This window comes from Dendrobates tinctorius, unplaced genomic scaffold (assembly GCF_039654945.1).
Source record: "Dendrobates tinctorius isolate UK_male_01 unplaced genomic scaffold, ASM3965494v1 ptg000151l, whole genome shotgun sequence".
Lineage (NCBI taxonomy): Eukaryota > Metazoa > Chordata > Amphibia > Anura > Dendrobatidae > Dendrobates > Dendrobates tinctorius.
Genome location: NW_027361818.1, coordinates 21,246,677 through 21,268,020, shown reverse-complemented (window position 1 = coordinate 21,268,020; position 21,344 = coordinate 21,246,677). Strand labels below are relative to the sequence as shown.

General features: G+C 45.3%; 1 protein-coding gene across 1 annotated transcript; it reads left to right on the top strand.

The window, feature by feature from the left end:
• Positions 1-922: 922 nt before the first annotated feature.
• Positions 923-21,344, top strand: LOC141050040 (olfactory receptor 6N1-like). The gene is made up of 2 exons (XM_073546875.1): positions 923-988; positions 20,430-21,344. Exons 1-2 carry the CDS (start codon positions 923-925, stop codon positions 21,342-21,344), a joined length of 981 nt encoding a protein of 326 aa, XP_073402976.1.

Sequence of the window (21,344 nt, the reverse complement as noted above, 5' to 3'; positions counted from 1 at the left end):
ATGCTTTTTCAGAAGGATTTTGGTTTAGTCACATACATTTTGGCAAACTGCAGTCTAGCCTTTGTATGTCTTTTTTATGTTTTGTGGTGTCCTCCTGTGTCTCCTACCATAGAGCTTCATTTAAGTCAAATGTCTATGGATATTTTGTGCTGACACTGATGCACCGTGAGCCTGCAAAGCAATATGAATGTCTTTGGAACTTAATTGGGGTTGTTTATCCACCATCCAAACTATCTTGCATTGCAACATTTTGTCAATTTTTCTCTGCTTACCACGTCTAGGTAGGTTAGCTACAGTGCCATAGGTTGTAAACTTCTTGCTTATGTTAAGCACAGTAGATAAAGGAACATCAAGATTTCTGGTGATGGACTTGTAACCTTGAGATTGTTGATATTTTCAGCAAATTTGGATCTCAAGTCTTTGGACAATTTTATTCTCTTGTTTCTGTTCTCCGTGTGGCACACACAGACATGCAATGTGAATTAATTCCTGGGAAAGAGAGAAAGAGGAGAAAGAGAGGGATAGCGCAATCGAAGTGTAGTAAATGAGTAAATTTTGCTTGGTGAAATAAGTACCACTTGAATCTTGCTCAACTGTTGTGGTTGTGCAAAGAGGCATAACGATAGGAAAAAATTGCAGACAAGGGTGATCCTTCCACTGGTTTGATGCCTGTCTATAATAGCATGAAGGTGATTGACCTCTCCCAGAAAAAAATTCCTCCACTTGGATGAATGTGAGTAAAGATGTTTCAGGGCGCTTCCTTCAGAGGATCCTTAACCCAATGTGGAGTTATATAGCCAAAGAACCAAGTATCTCTGATGTTGAATCACATAATATTTTATTGGCTATGTGCTATATTTTAAACTTATTAAAAAAAACAGCACAATTCTGTCTGTTAGGCCTTCATCAGATAAATAACAAAATGGTTTTGTTAGAAGTTATTCACACCCCATTTTCATTACTAATGGGTGTAGTTGTACTAACTGAGGTACTGATTGCTTTTCTGAGTCAACATTAGAGATATTTGGCACTCAAGACTAGACAAAATGTTTACAGTGGGTATGGAAAGTATTCAGACCCCTTTATATTTGTCACTCATTTTTTCATTGCAGCCATTTGGTAAGTTCAAAAAAGTTCTTTTTTTCCTCATTAATGTACACTCTGCACCCCATCTTGGCTGAAAAAACAGAAATGTAGAAATTTTTGCAAATTTATTATAAAAGAAAAACTGAAATCTCACATGGTCATAAGTATTCAGACCCTTTGCTTCACATTTAGTAGAAGCACCTTTTGAGCTAGTACAGCCATGAGTCTTCTTGGGAATGATGTAACAAGTTTTTCACCCCTGGATTTGGGGATCCTCTGCCATTCTTCCTTGCAGATCCTCTCTAGTTCCGTCAGGTTGGATGGTGACCGTTGGTGGACAGCCATTTTCAGGTCTCTCCAGAGATGCTCAATTGGGTTTAGTTCAGGGCTCTGGCTCGGCCAGTCAAGAATGGTCACAGAGTTGTTCTGAAGGCACTCGTTTGTTATTTTAACTGTGTGCCTACTTAGGGTCATTGCCTTGTGGGAAGGTGAACATTTGGCCAAGTCTGAGGTCCAGAGCACTCTGGAAGAGGTTGTCATCCAGGATGTCCCTGTACTTGGCTGCATTCATGTTTTCTTCGATGGCAACCAGTCGCCCTTTCCCTGCAGCTGAAAAACACCCCCATAGCATGATGTTGCCACCACCATGGTTCACTGTTGGGATTGTATTGCGCCGGCGATGAGCAGTGCCAGGATTTCTCCACACATACCTCTTAGAATTATCATCAGAAAGGTCTATCTTCATCTTATCATAATGGAGAATCTTATTTCTCATAGTCTGGGGGTCCTTCATGTGTTTTTTAGGAAACGCTATGTGGGCTTTTATATGTCTTGCACTAAGGAGAGGCTTCTGTTGGGCAACTCTGCCTCAAAGGTCCTACTGGTGGAGGGCTGCAGTGATAGTTCATTTTATGGAACTTTCTCCCATCTCCCTTCTGCATCTCTGTAGCTCAGCTACAGTGACCTTGGGGTTCTTATTTACCTCTCTCATTAAGGCTCTTCTCCCACGACTGCTCAGTTTGGCTGGACAGCCCGGTCTAGGAATACTTCTGGTGGTCCTAAAGTTCTACCATTTAAGAATTATGGAGACCACTGTGCTCTTAGGAACCTTGAGTACCTCTGAAATTCTGTTGTAACCATGGCCAGATCTGTCTCTGAGCTCCTTGGCCAGTTCCTTTGACCTCATGATTCTCATTTGGTCTGACATGGACTGTGAGCTGTGAGGTCTTATATAGACAGGTGTGCGCCTTTAACAATCAAGTCCTATCAGTTTAATTAAACACAGTTGGACTCCAATGATGGAGTAGAACCATCTCAAGGAGGATCACAAATAAATGAATCTGAATACTTATGACTATGTGGTATTTCTGTTTTTCTTTTTTAACGAATATGCAAAAATTTCTACATTTCTGTTTCTTTTTTCATTCAAGATGGGGTGCAGAGTGTACATTAATGAGAAAAAAAATAGCTTTCTTGAATTTACCAAAATTGCTGCAGTGAAACAGAGTGAAACGTTTAAAGGGGTCTGAATACTTTCCGTACTCACTGTATATTTTTTATCTCCCTATTCCAAAACCTTACTGTACTTAGAACTTTTTTATTGTAGTTTCTTTTAAAATCTTTATTGTGTTAATTCTGTATCGTTTTGCCTTCTGCCATATTTTCATTCCTTTCTTTACCATTGTTCATGGCTGACCTAAAATAAGTGTATATATGTACAGAACATGTTTTGACAGTGACGGAAATAAAATATCCAGTATATGAGGACCTTGTTAGAGTGCACTTTATGTATGTTTTATTTTATTTCTTGATTATGGGTCGCCCTCGCACATCCAGGGCAGCGGGTTACTCGGTACCGGGTCGGAGTCAAGGCGGGAATGTGTCACAGCAGCGGTGACCCGGTCCGTGGCCCTGGGCACCCAATATCAATGGCGGTGATGTTAATGGTGTTAAAGTTTATTAGAATAGTTTGTGACGCCACCCGTGGTGTTTGGCAAGTAAGATGTTGAGCCAACGCTGCATGCAGATCCGCTGGGACTGATGGTGTGGTGCAGCAAAGATGGTGTAGCTCCCCACAGGTGGAGCTGTAGTCCCAGGGCAGTGTAGGTGCAATGGATGAGGAGAGGCACAGAATGGTATGGAGGCTGGTACCCAGGTGTAGTGGTGCGGGAATAACTGGAGGACACCAGGGTGTGTGGTTCCAAAGCTTTACTCACTGTTTGCAGTTCACTCAACTGCCTGCCTCCGTACCGTGTTCTCCAGGTCAGAGCTCCAGCCAACCTCCAGGCAGGATAGGATTCTACCTTCCACACTCTGCCAACATGTACCTTACTGAATGACTCCTCCAATGTGCATTTAGGTGCGAAGCACTCCAGTACTTAGCTACCCTGGAATGCCTCTCTCTAGGTGTTCCTAGTCTTTACTTGTATGACAGACAGCTATAGCCTGCTTCGGGGACTCCTCACTATGTCCCGGCTCTCTATTCAGTGGCTGTTGTGTCCCAAGTCTATGATGGGAGCAAGGCGTTAGAGGCTCACTACTCCTCCGGTGTCTGTTGCCGGACATAAAGATCCAATCAACCTCGGGGACCAGGCCCCGGCCTTTGCGCTCTCTGGACAGGAAGGGTTCTCTATCTTTCTTCAACCAGCTTCCCACCATCCTTCTATTCTCCTTCGTTCTGATCTGTTCTATCTCTCTTATGAAAGGTTAGGTTATCAATCTTATCAGTCTCTTTCTCTGGCCTTTCTCATACCAGCAGCACAGATCACTGGGACCTGCTGCAGCACGTCCCTCAGACACCCATCTTCTCTCTTCTCTCTCTTCTAACCAACTGACCTCTAACTCTCACTCTTCCCACTCTTTTGTATCATCTTACTCCACCCACCTCCTAGCACATCTCGTGTTACGAAGCAGGGTTCCACGAGGGGTGTTCTGCTAACCCCCAGTCTGAAGCTGTTAGGTGGCCCCACTGAACTATCCTGTGTGTGGAATGCAGATGTGGAGCATGGTCAGGACTTCCCACCTTACCTTAGGAGAAGGTGCAGTACCTCTGTGGCGACTGAAGCCTCAGGGGCGCCACATACCCCCGTTAAACACAGCACGTCCGCGGGCTGTAAGACAACAAAAGGTACAATACAGGAACACACAACAATTTTTAAATGCTATTCAACAATACTTATCTAATCTTCCTAATGTATGAGGCACATTTCTTAAACATTACAAACAGGTTAACTTCCTATCTTAGTATCAAAAATTTACTTAAGTGCAATTCCTAGTTCAAAGTGCAATTATTCTTTCTCTCTCTTTCTACTGGATGCAAGACACTGACCATCTATACTTGGCCTGTCACCTGTCACTTTCAATTCTTCAGTCTTTATTCAATTCTCACATTCTATCTCAAAACTTTTCTAATTCCCTGTATCAAATATTCTATAAAAGTCATTTACTTTTCACAAGACACAACATTATCAAATACGTTATCATAAAACATTCAAAGATTCTTGCAAAGTGCTGAACACTGCTCCCACCCGTGATTTCTTGCAGTGTCCCTTGAGGTAGACATCATTCTTCGAAAAGTGTCCATGCAAAAACATCATCTTTGCAAAGTGTCTTTATATGTAAAACCAAGAGAGGGCACCTAAAGAGGTGCAACTATTTACAATAAAAGTTTTTGGATCAATCAGCATCTATGATCTCCGCAGTTCCATTTCAAAAACAACGCTGCCAATCAAAAACTGGGCAACATGATGAGCAAAAAGACAAAGGCACAACTGGTGCAACAAACCCTCCTGGGTAACAAGATTTGGAAAAAGTATTTTTCTTCTACTGGTGATCCCCTCCTGGGGTTCTGGAAGCTGAACTGGAACTGTTCTCATCCTGATTCTGGTTCCTTGCTATGGGGTCTTGAAACTGTGGTAAATGGAATCCAAGATGAATCTCAATGCCCATCAACTGTTCTCCCTTGATAGGTGGTTCCGCTGTTCTGGTACGAGGTCTAGCTCCTAAGGCCTCAGCAGTGTGCTGGTGCTGATGAGCAACTGCCTGGGGACTTGGCAGTGAAGGAATCTCAAGATCACCATCCCAAAACGATCCAGATCCCCCTCTGACCTGGAGATGTCGGATCGGGCATGCCGGCTCTAACTGTACCCCCACCAGCATGGTCCTCCTCCTCCCCATCAACCCATTAGGAAGGTCGGGGTAAATACCTGTGAGTTCCCGACGGTGCGGCCTCTGTTCTGGTGCAGGCATGATGGCAACGGGTGCTGCCTGGCGTGACACCAGGGACGGCAGTGGGGCCAGCAGCAGCTCCGGGTCTGCGGGGATCGCTGGCCGCGCCAGTAGTTTCTCTCCCTCCACTTCAGCTCCCTGGGCTGTGTGCAACTCCTCCGGTATTAGCGGCAAAGAAGGGACAGAGTACGCTGCTGATGGCATGGCAGTGGCTCCAAGCTCCGCAAGGCCTGCCCAGAAAAGGTCCGGTGCCACAGCGGCGGGTACCAGTGGAGAGGGGACCGCAGGTGTAGGCCCCGCCGGGGCGCGCTGCCGTCTCAGCTTCTCCAAAGCTTCCTTCTTCTGCTGCAGACGGGTGATCAGTTTCATAATTTCCTCAGCTAATTGCAGGCAGTTCATTCCGGAATCAGGGTTGTAGCCATCAGCCATGGCGCCGGGGAGATTCAGTTCCCCACGCTCCGCAGGCCTCCTTCCCTTGCTTTCCAAGATGGCGCTCTGGTGTTCTTCCTCTTGCTCCGCCCTTCTGCTCACCACTGGTTTTCTCTGCCCCTCCTTCCGGGGCGACATCTTCTTCCAGCGCCTCCATACCAAGCCAGTATACAAACCCCTCGGGGTGGGCCATGCATCGGTCACATAGTAATTCAGGCAGGGACAGCCCAAGACTCTTCGCGGTCTTTTCTTAGGACCTCCCATCTCTTCACGCCCTTCTTCCCCGCACCAGCGGCCATTTCCAATGTCCATTTTACAGCCTATTAAGTTTGGTCTTCTGCACATTTTCAAAAGTTGTAAATCCAAGGCACACCGAACCCGATGGCATCGGGTCTCGTCATCCTGTTCGTGATGCCAAAATTGGGTCACCCTCGCACACCCAGGGCAGCGGGGTACTCGGTACCGGGCCGGAGTCAAGGCTGGAATGTGTCACAGCAGCGGTAACCCGGTCCATGGCCCTGGGTGCCCAATATCAATGGCGGTGATGTTAATGGTGTTAAAGTTTATTAGAATAGTTTGTGATGCCACCTGTGGTGTTTGGCAAGTAAGATGTTGAGCCAACGCTGCATGCAGATCCGCTTGGACTGATGGTGTGGTGCAGCAAAGATAGTGTAGCTCCCCACAGGTGGAGCTGTAGTCCCAGGGCAGTGTAGGTGCAATGGATGAGGAGAGGTGCAGAATGGTATGGAGGCTGGTACCCAGGTGTAGTGGTGCGGGAATAACTGGAGGACACCAGGGTGTGTGGTTCCAAAGCTTTACTCACTGTTTGCAGTTCACTCAACTGCCTGCCTCCGTACCGTGTTCTCCAGGTCAGAGCTCCAGCCAACCTCCAGGCAGGATAGGATTCTCCCTTCCACACTCTACCAACATGTACCTTACTGAACGACTCCTCCAATGCGCCTTTAGGTGCGAAGCACTCCAGCACTTAGTTACCCTGGAATGCCTCTCTCTAGGTGTTCCTAGTCTTTACTTGTATGACAGACAGCTGTAGTCTGCTTCGGGGACTCCTCACTGCGTCCCGGCTGTCTATTCAGTTGCTGTTGTGTCCCAAGTCTATCATGGGAGCAAGGCGTTAGCGGCTCACTACTCCTTCGGTGTCTGCTGCCGGACATAAAGACCCAATCAACCTCGGGGACCGGTCGCCGGCCTTTGCGCTCTCTGGACTGGAAGGGTTCTCTATCTTTCTTCAACCAGCTTCCCACCATCCTTCTATTCTCCTTCGTTCTGATCTGTTCTATCTCTCTTGTGGAAGGTTAGGTTATCAATCTTATCAGTCTCTTTCTCTGGTCTTTCTCGTGCCAGCAGCCCAAATCACTGGGACCTGCTGCAGCATGTCCCTCAGACACCCATCTTCTCTCTTCTCTCTCCTCTAACCAAATGACCTCTAACTCTCAATCTTCCCACTCTTTTGTATCATCTTACTCCACCCGCCTCCCAGCACAGCTCGTGTTGCGAAGCAGGGTTCCACGTGGGGTGCTCAGCTAACCCCCAGTCTGAAGCTGTTAGGTGGCCCCACTGAACTATCCTGTGTGTGGAATGCAGGTGTGGAGCGTGGTCAGGAGCTCCCACCTTACCTGGATGGTGGGGCACTGCAACTTAGGAGAAGGTGCAGTACCTCTGTGGCGACTGATGCCTTAGGGGTGCCACAATTGTATCATTTTTTAATTTACAATACACTAGATTTCTTTGTTTGTGCACTGTGCCTGTCAATACAGATATCTTCCATGGCATCGCCGCTATCTGACCACATTCTGTCTACGTATGGCTTAGGCTAGTTTCACACTAGCGTTTTTGAGTGCAGCGACGGTCTGCGCACGGCCGCCGCTAAGCCTCGCCCCCTGCCGCGCCTCCGCCAGTAGCTCCGCCTACCGGCGCATGATGCTGCATGCGCCCTGGGTCCCCTATCTTTATCACTGGGGGCGCAGGCCGTGCGCAGTATGCAGTTGGCGGCGCATGCGCTTTTTTGACGGTGCGCCGACCTGCGCCAAACGCAACCTGCTGCAGTTTGGTTGCGCCGGCGCACCGTCAAAAAGGCGCATGTGCCGCCAAACGCATACTGCGCACAGCCTGCGCCCCCAGTGATAAAGATAGGGGACGCAGGGCGCATGCAGCGTCATGCGCCGGTAGGCGGAGCTACCGGCCGAGGCGCGGCAGGGGGCGGGGCTTAGTGGCGGCCGTGCGCAGGCCGTCGCTGCGCTCAGAAACGCTGGTGTGAATCTAGCCTTAGATAAAGTATGATCACAGCACAGTAGGGTTTTCTCCTATCACAGCAGTTGGAGAAGGACTATGGCTATGCATTACAGCCAAGGATCTCCATTAGGTTTTGAAAAGGAGAGTAACAGGAAGAAATCATCCAATCTGAAACAATCAGATTACTGAGAACACAATCAATGATTTTTAACCCCTTAATGACTGCCAATACGCCTTTTTACTGACCTGAGATATAAGAAAATAGCATCCCCATAGAGATGACAATCCAGCAGCTGTCGGCTGACCACTATAACTAACAAGTTAGTGTATCAGTCACGATCAGTGTTGGCACCGTCTCTATCTGTTTAACCCCTTACATGCTGTTGTCATTAGTAACTACATCATATAAATGGTTAACAGAGGGTGGGGGTTTCCTCTTTATCCCCATCTGCACCCTGAGATCATGATTGTGTGGCTCTGATGTTTTCCATGGCAATTCACGACCAAATAGTGGCCTTAGAGTCTGCCGGCTACAGCAGCCTTTTCAGAAGTTACCGACATTTAGGTGGTAAAAATACTTTTTTTTCACACCTTTCATGTCACTTTGCATTAATTCCTGAAAATCACCTGAAGGGTTAATAAACTACCTGACAGCAGTTTTCAATATGTCAGAGGTGCTGTTTTTAAAAGGGTATCACTTTGGGGGATTTCCCAATATATAGGACCCCCAAAGTCACTTTAAACAAGGATAGGACCCAAAAAAATAAATGTTGTAAATGTTCTTGAAAAAATGTAAAATTGCTGCTCGATTTTTAAACCCCCTAAAATACTAACAAAATAAAATAACATTTTATACATGGTGCTGATTTAAAGCAGACATGTGGGAAAAGTTATTTATTAATGTTTATTAATGTTTTTCTATGCTATGACTATCTGTATTAAAGGGATAATCATTTAAAGTTTCAAAATTGCTAATTTTTCAACATTTTTTCAAATTTCTGATTTTTTTTTATAAATAAACACACAAAAAAACAACCTAAATTTATCAATAGCATAAAAAATAACGTGCCACAAAAAAAAAAACCTGACAATCACCACATAAATTGACACTGGTCAGATTTCAAGAAATTGACCCGGTGACTAAAACGTTTAAGTTTTGTCCCAATATCTTTGAAAAAATTACTTAATTGAAAAAACCTTAGCATGTTAGATGTGTTTGTATAGGGAATCTTATTAATGTCTTTATGTCTTGTTATGTTCTGGTAATTGGGGAACTCAACATGCTTTTTATCTCTATTCTGTCAGATAATAAGTTACAACCGGAAGAGTTTAGCAATGTGGTATCTCAATGTAAATTTCATGTTTCACTGTTCTGCACATATGTGTTTATGGAGAGGTTTGAGGACATAATTTTCAGCTGATTACTAGCTTGGCATAAAGCTTTATGATGTAGACTTCACTAGTGTTGAGCATTCCGATACCGCAAATATCGGGTATCGGACGATATTTGCGGTATCGGAATTCCTATACTGAGTTCCGATACTTTTAGCATATAGAATACCGGAATCGGAAGTTCCCATAATGCTATGAGCCAGTTTGACTTGATTCAGCCAATGAGGAATCCTCAGAAGTGTGGGCACATCCTGTTAGGCATGTAGGCATGTTAACTACTGGCATGGCTGTGATTGGCTGCTGAAATGATGTCATAATGCACTATAAAAACCGCAGCAGCCGCCATTTCGGGTTCACTCTGCTGTGAATTCAGCTAGGGACAGGCTGCTGTTGAAGACTGTGAGGGACAGTTAGAAATAGCGATCATCAAACATATCTATTGCTCTACCCAGGCTACATAATCCACCACTGTAGCATTTTTGTAGCCCAGCAGCGCTGTTTTAATAGCTGTCTGCAAGGGCTGTGTGAGTGCAGACCCACGCTGTGTAGTGTGTCCTGCAGGCACGTCTGCTTGTAGGCCGCCCAGCGTGTGTCTCTGCCTCATGCACATTTTTCTTTTATTGCTGCTTTTTTTTTTTCCTGTATAGTGTGCTTCCATACGTATCCATATACGTTGGTTGCAAACACTAAAGGAGTGGACAGCGGAGCCTTTCAGCAGCCTTTCAGTGCTAGTGCCCAGTTCTCTGCACTGTTCATGGCTGTCTGTGAGGTCTCTGTGTGTGAGTGCAGCTCACGTTGTAGTATGTTCTGCAGCCACCTCTGGTTGTAGTCCGCTCAGCGTGCATCACTGCCTCATACATAGTCCTTTTTTCTTTTATTGCAGCTCATTTTTCCTGATTTTTTTCTCCTATTAGTGTGCTTCCATCCGTATCCATCTACATTGGTTGGTTGCAAACACTATATAGGAGTAGATAGAGGAGCCTTTTTGCTGGCTTGTGCCCTGCAGCCGCAGCCAGATTAGTATTAGCCTATTTTTTGGAGCCTCATCTATTGCATTGTAGGTTACCTTCCTGCATTGTAATAGCTCCAAAAAGTTTGTGATACTATCGCTTTCACATCTTTGGTCACATCCAAATAAATTTCACCAAACGCTCCACTTGACAGTGTATAGGCTACATTAGCTCCTATTAAAGTGCAGTCCACACACTTCATAAAATTAGTGTTTCTTATACCTTTTAGCAGCTGTTCAGGAATAAGCACACTAAGCCCCCCTTTGTACTTTTCTGACTATCTTTATTAGTCTACCAAGATGAAGAAGGCAGGGAGTAAGGCACGTGGTCGTGGGCGTGGAGTTTCAGCAGGGAGAGGACATGGGGATTCTATGCCTGCTGCGGGCACCAGTGACTCAGCATCCCCCAGTTTTACCAGGCAACAGTCCTTTATGCGCAGCTTTGTAGGACCTCGCCGTACCCCACTGCTGCGGGACGAACAAATTGAAGCCGTTGTCGGATGGACAGCAGCTAACGCATCGACATCAATGACTTCCACATCTTCTCAGGGCCAAAGCACTTAAGAGAAACCATCTGTCTCTTCACCACCTGCCAAATTGCCCGGGCAGTCAGAGAGCCCAGGACAGGAGTCATCTCTACTTCTGTTATCTGAATCTCTTGGCTTGGGAAAAAGGGGGCCAGCCAAGCAGCATTATAGAATGTGAAGAAGAGGGAGTATGCAGTGATGCGCAACTGCTTTGTCCCTCTGAATCTGAAGAGGTGGGTGGGCCAGTGCCTATGGTCAGCACACCTCAGTACGCATCAGATGATGAGACTCAGGTGCCACTTTCTGGTGCGTACTGTGCCGGCAAGACTACCCAGGAAAAGCAGGTGTTTGAAGAGGGGAGTGTATATGATGAGGTCCTTGACCCATCATGGCGTGAGGAACAGGAAGGTGATGGGAGCAGCTCAGAGGAAGAGATTCCACGAACGGCCAAAACAGGAGGGAGAGGAAGGGGGCAGACTTGGTTGCCTGTAGCCTCCACTTCGGCACCCGTTAGGAGCATTCCTCTTCCAAAACCCAAAACGGGCACTCCCAGGACTTGCAGTGTGTGGTCCTTTTTTGACACACTTGCAGATGACATTTGCTTTGTCAAATGCAAGCTGTGTAATCAGAAAGTCAAAAGAGGGAAAATGTCAGCAACCTGAATACCACAAATATGTGGAAACATGTGCGGACCAAGCACGTGGTGGAGTTACAAAGACACACTGAAGACGTAGGCCAACCTACAGCACCACCTACCACCTCTTCATCTCGTGTTGTAGCCTCTTCCTCCAGCTCACACACAGCTGGTTCGGCTTATACACAGGATCGCCATGGAAGAACCTCTGGCACTGTTGTCCAGAGACCCAGTGACATTCCACCTACAGCACCACGTTCCCTGTCATCCTCACACTCCCAGCCCACTCTACAGCCATCGGTAGCACAGACATGGGAGAAAAGGCGGCCATACTCTGCAAACCATCCCCAAGCACAGGCTCTGAATGCTGGCATTGCAAAACTACTGTCCCTTGAAATGCTCTCATTCAGGCTGGTGGAGACTGACACCTTCCGTAACTTCATGGCATTGGCAGTCCCACAATACACCGTGCCCAGCCGCTTTTATTTCAGCAGGCATGCCGTCCCTGCCCTGCAAAAGCATGTGGAGGGAAAACTTAAACATGCGCAGCTAAACGCCATCAGTAGCAAGGTCCACCTGACCACAGATGCGTGGACCAGTAACCATGGACAGGGACGATACCTTTCCCTCACTGCCCATTGAGTCAATGTTGTGGAGCCGAGTACAGATCTTGAGAGTGGCGCTGTACGTGTTCTGCCAACTCCAAGGATTGCAGGAATCCCGTCTGTACACATTGACTCCTCCTCATACTCCAGTTCCTCTGAATCAGCGCTGCAGGAGCCTGTTACGACCGATATGAGCACAGCCGTGGCCAAACGTCAACAGGCCGCACTGAAATTAATTTCTTCGGGGAATCAAAGCCACACAGCGCAGGAGTTCTGGAATGCCATCAAGCAGGAGAGCAACGTGTGGTTTGTGCCAGCGAATCTCCAGCCAGGCATGGTAGTGTGTGACAATCACCGAAATCTGGTGGCAGCTCTTGGCCTAGGCAACCTCACTCACATCCCATGTCTGGCACATGTGCTCAACTTGGTCGTGCAGAGCTTTCTGAGGGACTATCCGGATCTTGATGCACTGCTGCACAAGGTCCGCATAGAGTGCGCTCACTTGCGGCGTTCTAGCATGGCAAAATTGCGCATTGCAGCGCTGCAGCGCCGATTCCGCCTTCCGGAACATCGCATCATATGTGACCTACCCACCAGGTGGAATTCAACATTACATATGTTGGAGCGGTTGTGTGAGCAGCAAGCAGCAGTAATGGAGTACCAGCTGCATCAGGCGCAAACAAGTCACACTGTGCGCCTGTCACACTTCAGCACCACTGAGTGGGCCTCTATGAAGGACATCTGCCATGTTTTGCGTGCCTTCGATGATTCCACACGGATGGCGAGTGGAGATGATGCACTAGTCAGCATGACTGTCCCCCTTATATGCCTGCTTCAAAAAACACTGCAAGCACTAAGGGAGGAGGTTTTGGAAGAGGTGGAGGATGAGGAGTTACAAATGCCATCTGCTTCTGGACAGTCTGCGCAACGTGGTTCCTCACAAAGGCCTAGGCAGGGGACTGTTATGAATGAGTCACCGGAGGAGGAAAAAACAAAAACACAAGCTAAGTCCAGAAAACCGGAGAGGTTGGTAGCTAGCAGATTGCAGACCCCTGATCCTATTCACCACAACTAACAGTAGCCGTGGGGGGTTCCTACGGTGCCCTAGACCCCTCGTCACAGCCGGAGAGCTAAATAAAAAATTCTTATAAAAAATTCTTATAAAAAATTCTTATAAAAAACAGTGGCGCTGCGTTGGGGTATAACAGCTGCAAATTAACAGATAATGCCAACTATTTATCTGAATAATGTTAAAAATTAATTAAAATGTTCATTTGCGCTAGTGATACCCACACAAGAGAATAATGTTTCACACTCTTAAAACACAACTGAAAATCATAAATAAATATTGTCTCTCTCCAAGGACATTAAAAAAAGACAAACATGTAATATGAAAATGTGTAATTAACTTCTCCTTTTTTTAACTAAAAGGATATGATCTAAAAAAACGCACAAATAGTGCAACTAAATAGAGTGAAATAAAACAATAAATTTAGGAGGAAGCGGATAAACTTCTGTAAAACACAACCGCTCCCCCACACAACAGTGTGTAAAATTAGACACACATAAATGCACTTTTGACTGGCAAGTAAGAAAATTAGTACTAACCGTCCCAATTGATGTTCGTGTTCTGCGTGTCAAATGCCCCACATACCTATTCTGCTCTCCTGCTTGACTTCCTTGTAATCCAATAGCGATGCGATCATTAATACCAAAAGGCAGCGTAGATAGAAAAAAATATATATCACGAAAGAAATTGGGTAAGTATTACAAAATGGACATCATTAGAGGTGACCATTTTGTAATACTTACCCAATTTCTTTCGTGATATATATTTTTTTCTATCTATGCTGCCTTTTGGTATTAATGATCGCATCGCTATTGGATTACAAGGAAGTCAAGCAGGAGAGCAGAATAGGTATGTGCGGCATTTGACACGCAGAACACGAACATCAATTGGGACGGTTAGAGCTAAATAAGCCTAAAGAAAGAAATGGGAAATCTAAACTGCCCCATAGCAGACCCCAAAAGCAATAGACAGCCCCCAACATGTATTGTCGGTGAAAAACAGATGAAAACACAAACACAGACAGAAAGACAGGCCGAGCAAATGATGGGGCCGGACTAACTAGATAGGAAAGGACAGAAAAGATGCTGGCTGCAATCACGCAAAAAACCCTGCCAAAAATAATGTCCAACACGTCTGATAGAAAAGGCCCTGAAGTCACTAGACTTCAAAATCACTATATCAGCACTCAGGTATATTCTGAAGACAGAGCAAAGAGATCAACTGATCAGAGACAAAAATGGAGTTCAGCCCGTCCCAACCAGGGCAGGCTGAACACAAACACTAAGTAAACAGACAAAATCTCATGGAAAAATAGCAGAGCAAAAACTTAGCTTTTAGTACTAAACTGGATGCCAGAGCTCAGAGCAGAAAGGATCACCAGCAGCCCTGCAGGGTGTCGGCTGCCTTATATCCACTCAGAAATTCCGGATGTCCAATCACACTCCACCTGTTCAGATAAGAGATAAGATAATCCTTTAAGATGACAGGTTCTTCCCATCCAGATCAATTTCACTACCTCCTTTCACCAGCAGAGGGAGTTCATCAGACATCAGAGGTGAAGGAGAAAATGAACTCATAACAGGGGACACTATGTGAGGAGGATGAGGAGGAGTCAATGGAGGAGGATGATATGTCTCCAGAGGAGGGAGGTACACAATGCTCTAGTAGTCAGTATGTAGAGCGAGGGTGGGGTGATGCAGAGCAGGCAGAGATGACGCCTCAAGCAGGGGACAGCGTTTCTTGGGCTGTTGGGATTCTGCAGCACATGGTTGATTTCATGCTGCAGTGCTTGAGAAATGACCGCCGCATTGCCCACATTCTCAACACGGCTGATTATTGTGTGTACACTCTCCTATATCCTCGCTAAAGGGACAACTTACAAAGCCTTATAACACTGGGAAGCGTAAAATGAATCGAGAGCATAAAATGCGGGATTACCAAGACACATTGGTGCATTCCATCATGTTCTCCATTCCACTCGAGAGCAGTGCTGCTAGTGCTTTACATAGCAGCTCTGTGCGTCGAGGCAGTGGAGGAAGCTCTACACAAAGAGGGAGCAGAGGCAGCGCCTCAGCACAAGGCAAGACCAGTATGGCCCAAATGTGGCAAAGTTTTGTGTACCCACCACAAATGTCTACACCATCACAGACGGCTCCATTCAGCAGGAGGCAATGTTTCCGTCAGATGGTGACAGACTACATGTCTTGCCCTGTCAGTGTACTCCCAGACGAGTCTTCCCCCTTCAAGTTTTGATTCTCTAAGCTGGATACATGGCCAGAGCTTAGCCAGTATGCATTGGAGGTGCTGGCTTGCCCTGCTACTAGTGTATTATCGTAACGCGTCATTAGTGCCGCAGGTGGTGTACTAACAGACCGTCGCACGCGACTATCCTCCGATAACGTTGACAGGCTTACTTTTCTGAAAATAAACAAGGCCTGGATCTTGCCGGAATTTGCCATTCCTCTTCCAGAATAAATAATTGGTTGCCAACAGTATCCAGGTCTCCTGTTGTGTTCATGTTTCTACCACCTGAACTGTAATCCCTGGGCTCCAACACCGCAAGTTGTTGCTCAGAAGTGCCGTCTGCACAGAGAAAAACACATGCTCCAGTGTTAGTGGGGTTCAGTAACGCCAGCTGCTCCCCTGCTGTGTGTCCGGTAAAGTCTCCTGCTGCCTCCACATTCAAACTACATCAGATTTTACACTTGCTCCAAGTAGGCCTCAGCCTACTCCATGATTGACCCTGGGCTCCAACACTGCCAGTTGCTGCTCAAAAGTGCTGTCTGCACAGAGAAAAACACTAGCTACTGTGTTAGTGGGGTTCAGTAACACCAGCTGCTCCCCTGCTGTGTGTCCGGCAATATCTCTTGCTCCCTCCACATTCAAACTACATTAGATTTTACACTTGCTCCAAGTCGGCCTCAGCCTACTCCATGAATGACCCTGGGCTCCAACACTGCCAGTTGCTGCTCAGAAGTGCCGTCTGCACAGAGAAAAACACTAGCTCCTGTGTTAGTGGGGTTCAATAACGTCAGCTGCTCCCCTGCGGTCTGTCCGGCAAAGTCTCTTGATGCCTCCACATTCAAACTACATCAGATTTTACACTTGCTCCAAGTAGGCCTCAGCCTAAGCCCTGATTGAACCTGGGCTCCAACACTGCCAGTTGCTGCTCAGCAAATAAAGGGGATATAGTGGGAAATCAATCAATTTTGGTATAGTATGGTGCATACACCACCCAAGACTATATAATAGCAACTAAAGGACAGTCATAAACCTAAACTGGAATGAAACAAAAACACATGACCATAGTCCTATCATTAAAAATATTTTTATTTATATACCATAATAACATAAAACCAAGGTTTATTATAAAAGACAAAGCATCAAGTATATATGATAATATACATAGAAATTGACATAGAAATTGAAGGGTCAGCTAACCACAATCATAAGAGAAGGTTACATATATGTGTAGGGTCCCATGCCACAGAAAAATGTACAGATGATACAATAGTGTTACATAAAAAATAAAAATATATATAATGGTGCCGTAAAGATATGTGATAAAAAACATATGTTAACAAAACGACATACAATGAATTTAAAGTGCAAAAATATGTGGGGAAGGGCAGCTACCTCTGGCGGGCAGGAGCAGTTATATATCCACAGGTATAACTATTTAACACTATAGTCTGGTTGTTGGCAGCAACCATTTCGTTTTTCTGACTGTTTTACTACTACCTGTGGTGATTGTTTATCTCTTAACTGCGCCTTTATATGCTCTCATTTGTTAAGAGATATACGTTTATGGTCACACAATCACAATTTTATCTATGTGTAGCAACACCTGCGGACACTACTGCACTTTGCACTTTATTGTTCATTAATTACACAAATTGTGTTTTTTGCTAGCACATATTTTTGCACTTTAAATTCATTGTATGTCGTTTTGTTAACATATGTTTTTTATCACATATCTTTACGGCACCATTATATATATTTTTATTTTTTATGTAACACTATTGTATCATCTGTACATTTTTCTGTGGCATGGGACCCTACACATATATGTAACCTTCTCTTATGATTGTGGTTAGCTGACCCTTCAATTTCTATGTCAATTTCTATGTATATTATCATATATACTTGATGCTTTGTCTTTTATAATAAACCTTGGTTTTATGTTATTATGGTATATAAATAAAAATATTTTTAATGATAGGACTATGGTCATGTGTTTTTGTTTCATTCCAGTTGCTGCTCAGAAGTGCCGTCTGCACAGAGAAAAACACTAGCTCCTGTGTTAGTGGGGTTCAATATCGCCAGCTACCCCCCTGCTGTGTGTCCGGCAATGTCTACTGCTGCCTCCATATTCACACTACTACTGATTTCAAACGTGCTCCAATTAGGCCTCTGGCTCCACTCTGTCACTAGTATTTACCCTGGCCTCCAACACTGCCAGTTGCTGCTCAGAAGTGCCGTCTGCACACAATCAACACTTGTTCCTGTGTTACTGGGTTCAGTAACGTCAGCTGATCCCCTGATGTGTGTCCGGCAATGTCTCTTGCTCTGTCCACATTCCCAGCTGGTGTCGGCAGTGCCTTTGGCTTAGGTGCCTCCTTCTCGGTATCCGAGCTCCAGCAACGTCTGCTGGTCCTTGGTAGTGCTTTCTAGCACAGGTACCTCCTGCTTAGTAACCGGGTTCCAGTACCGTCAGCTGGTCCTCGGTAGTGCCATTGGCTCTTGTTCCTTCTGCTGCCCCTCCAGGTTCCAGCACCGTCAGCTGGTTCTCGGCAGTGCCTTTGGCTTAGGTGCCTCCATCTCGGTATCTGAGTTCCAGCAACGTCTACTGGTCCTTGGTAGTGCTTTCTAGCACAGGTACCTCCTGCTTAGTAACCGGGTTCCAGTAACGTCAGCTGGTCCGCGGTAGTGCCATTGGCTCTTGTTCCTTCTGCTGCCCCTCCGGGTTCCATCACCGTCAGCTGGTTCTCGGCAGTGCCTTTGGCTTAGGTGCCTACATCTCGGTATCTGAGTTCCAGCAACATCTACTGGTCCTTGGTAGTGCTTTCTAGCACAGGTACCTCCTGCTTAGTAACCTGGTTCCAGTAACGTCAGCTGGTCCTCGGTAGTGTGATTGGCTCTTGTAGCTTCTGCTACCCTTCCGGGTTCCAGCACCGTCAGCTGGTTCTCAGCAGTGCCTTTGGCTTAGGTGCCTCCTTCTCAGTATCTGAGTTCCCACAACGTCTGCTGATCCTTGGTAGTGCTTTCTAGCACAGGTACCTCCTGCTTAGTAGCCGGGTTCCAGTAATGTCAATGTGCCAACGTGCCATTGGCTCTTGTTCCTTCTGCTGCCCCAGTTGGTTCTCGGCAGTGTCTTTGGCACGGGCACTCCCTCCTGCCTATCCTGGTTCCAGCACGTCAGCTATTTCCGGGTAGTGTTAACGTCACTTTGCCACCAATACGTTGTCCTGTCGTGTTGCGGTCGGGTTAGCCGACTCTATGGTGCCTGCAGTTTAGGTGCTTCCTATGTGGGCTGCGGGATCTGGCAATAAAGGCTAGTTCTGTAGTGCCAATAGGACAAGCACCCCCTGTAGGACTGTGGGTTTCGGTAACTGCAGCCGGCTCACGGCCTTGCAACTTTGTTTTTCATGGGTACCTTCTGCTATCCATCCGGATTCCAGTACCGTCAGCTGGTTCTCGGCAGTGCCTTTGGCTTAGGTGCCTCCTTCTCGGTATCTGAGTTCCAGCAACGTCTGCTGGTCCTTGGTAGTGCTTTCTAGCACAGGTACCTCCTGCTTAGTAACTGGGTTCCACTACCGTCAGCTGGTCCTCGGTAGTGCCATTGGCTCATGTTCCTTCTGCTACCCATCCAGGTTCCAGTACCATCAGCTGGTTCTCGGCAGTTCCTCAGCCTTCTTGTACCTTCTGCTACATTTCCAAGTTCAAGCTTTTTGAAATGGTTTTTGGTAATCACTCTGGATCTCCCTGACGACGACCCTAAAGATGACAACCCTGAAGACCACCCCAATGAAGACGACGACCCTGGAGACGACGACCCTGAAGATCACCCTGAAGAAGACCAAGAATATGACCATGAAGAAGATGACCAAGAGGACAAAGAACAAGAAGACAACCACCAAGATACAGAAGAACAAGAGATAGAAGACCAAGAAGCAGAATGACAAGAAGCTGCAGAACAAAAAGCAGGAGAACATTAAGCATAAGACTAAAAATCAGAGCAAAAGATATTATCTAAATTATAAGCAGAAGAAAACTAAGCAGTGTATGGGGTGAGTCCGTTCCTCCTCGTGGTGCCCCTGGAAAATGCCTGCTGCTGCAGGCCAAACTGAACGCGGACAAATCCTGTTGTAAATCTTTTGTGACAGGCAGAACGGAATGTGTAATCTTCAAACTTTTATAGATAACAACTACAGGAATGACTGTCACAAATAAGAATATGATGAAGAAGAAGAATAGGAAGAAGATGAAGAAGTAGAATATGAAGAAGAATAATAGTTGAATAAGAAGAATATGAAGAATGTAAAAACAAAGAATAATAGGAAGAAGGTGAAGAAAAAGATGAATAAGGTGAAGAAGAAGTTGATGAAAAAGATGCTACTGCTGCTGAGGATCATGAATGAGAAAGTGTGGGAGAAGTAAAAAAAGAAGGTGAAGAGCATGGAAGCAGTGAAACATACATATCTGACAAAATATAAAAAAGCTTAAGATAGTCAATATCTTTGTAACTCCGAATGTCTTTAAAAAAAAAAAATATTCCTGTTATTTCATTTGATTGGGCTAAACCTCTATGGCTTTAATGTCTCCTCCACCTCCCCCAATACATTCTACATTATTATTAGTTGTTTTTCTTCATGTAGAATTAACCTACAAGGAAAGAAAGGTTTTTTTTTAATTCCGATATTTCTGTCCCATTGACTTGCATTGGTTTGCGTATCGGAATCGGCGATACCCGATACTTTTTGGGTATCGGTCCAATCCAATCTGATCCAATATTTCACGATATCGGATGGTATCACTCAACACTAGACTTCACTCAAGCTTCACTTGTATTCTGGAATAGAGTTTAATGGCTAGCTAGCTAAATCCAACATCTTTTTTTCTAGTGCGAGTCATAGCCAGATAGCTTGATTTTGACAAATATTAATCAATCTTCTTTTGTCTATCTTCCTTCTAAACACAGGGAAAAAATGTGACTGTGATCACAAATTTTTTCCTTTTGGGATTTCAAGCCAGCAAATCTTTAAGAATTTTCCAATTCTGTCTTTTCCTGTTGATTTATTATGGGACAATTTGTGGGAATTTTCTGATCATCTTCTTAGTGTCCATCAGCAAGAACCTCCACACTCCAATGTACTTCTTCATCTCACAACTGTCCATCAGTGACATCTTGTTGACAACTAATATTGTTCCCAAAATGCTTCAAATCCTTCTACATAATGGGGCAACCATTACTTTTATTGACTGTATCAGCCAACTTTATTTCTTCTGTGCCTCAGAGGCATTTGAATGTCTTCTTCTTACAGTGATGTCTTATGACAGATACGTGGCCATCTGTAATCCCCTCCGTTACACTACCATAATGACGAGGAGTTGTTGTGTAAAATTGGCCATCACCTCTTGGGGTTTTGGCTTATCAATTTCTTTGATTGAAATGATCACAACAGCAATGCTAACATTTTGTGGACCCAATATAATTGACCATTTTTTCTGTGACATGAATCCTCTACTCGACACTGCCTGCTCCGATACTTCCATTGTTCATCTTGAAATCACATTGTTAGGTACCCCTTCAGTAATCATCCCAACTGTAATAATAATTATATCTTATGCCAAGATTATTTCTGCCATATTAAAGATCCCATCCAGTACCGGTAGACAGAAAGCCTTCTCCACCTGTAGCTCCCACATAACTGTCGTCTCCATATTCTACTGGACCATGTTCAGTGTTTACGTTTTCCCAACAAAAGAGGAAACTATAAATATCAGTAAACTCCTATCATTGCTATATACTGTATTCACTCATTTTATCAACCCAATTATATACAGTCTAAGGAATACCAATATAAGTGCAGCTGTAAAAAAATTATTAAAATAA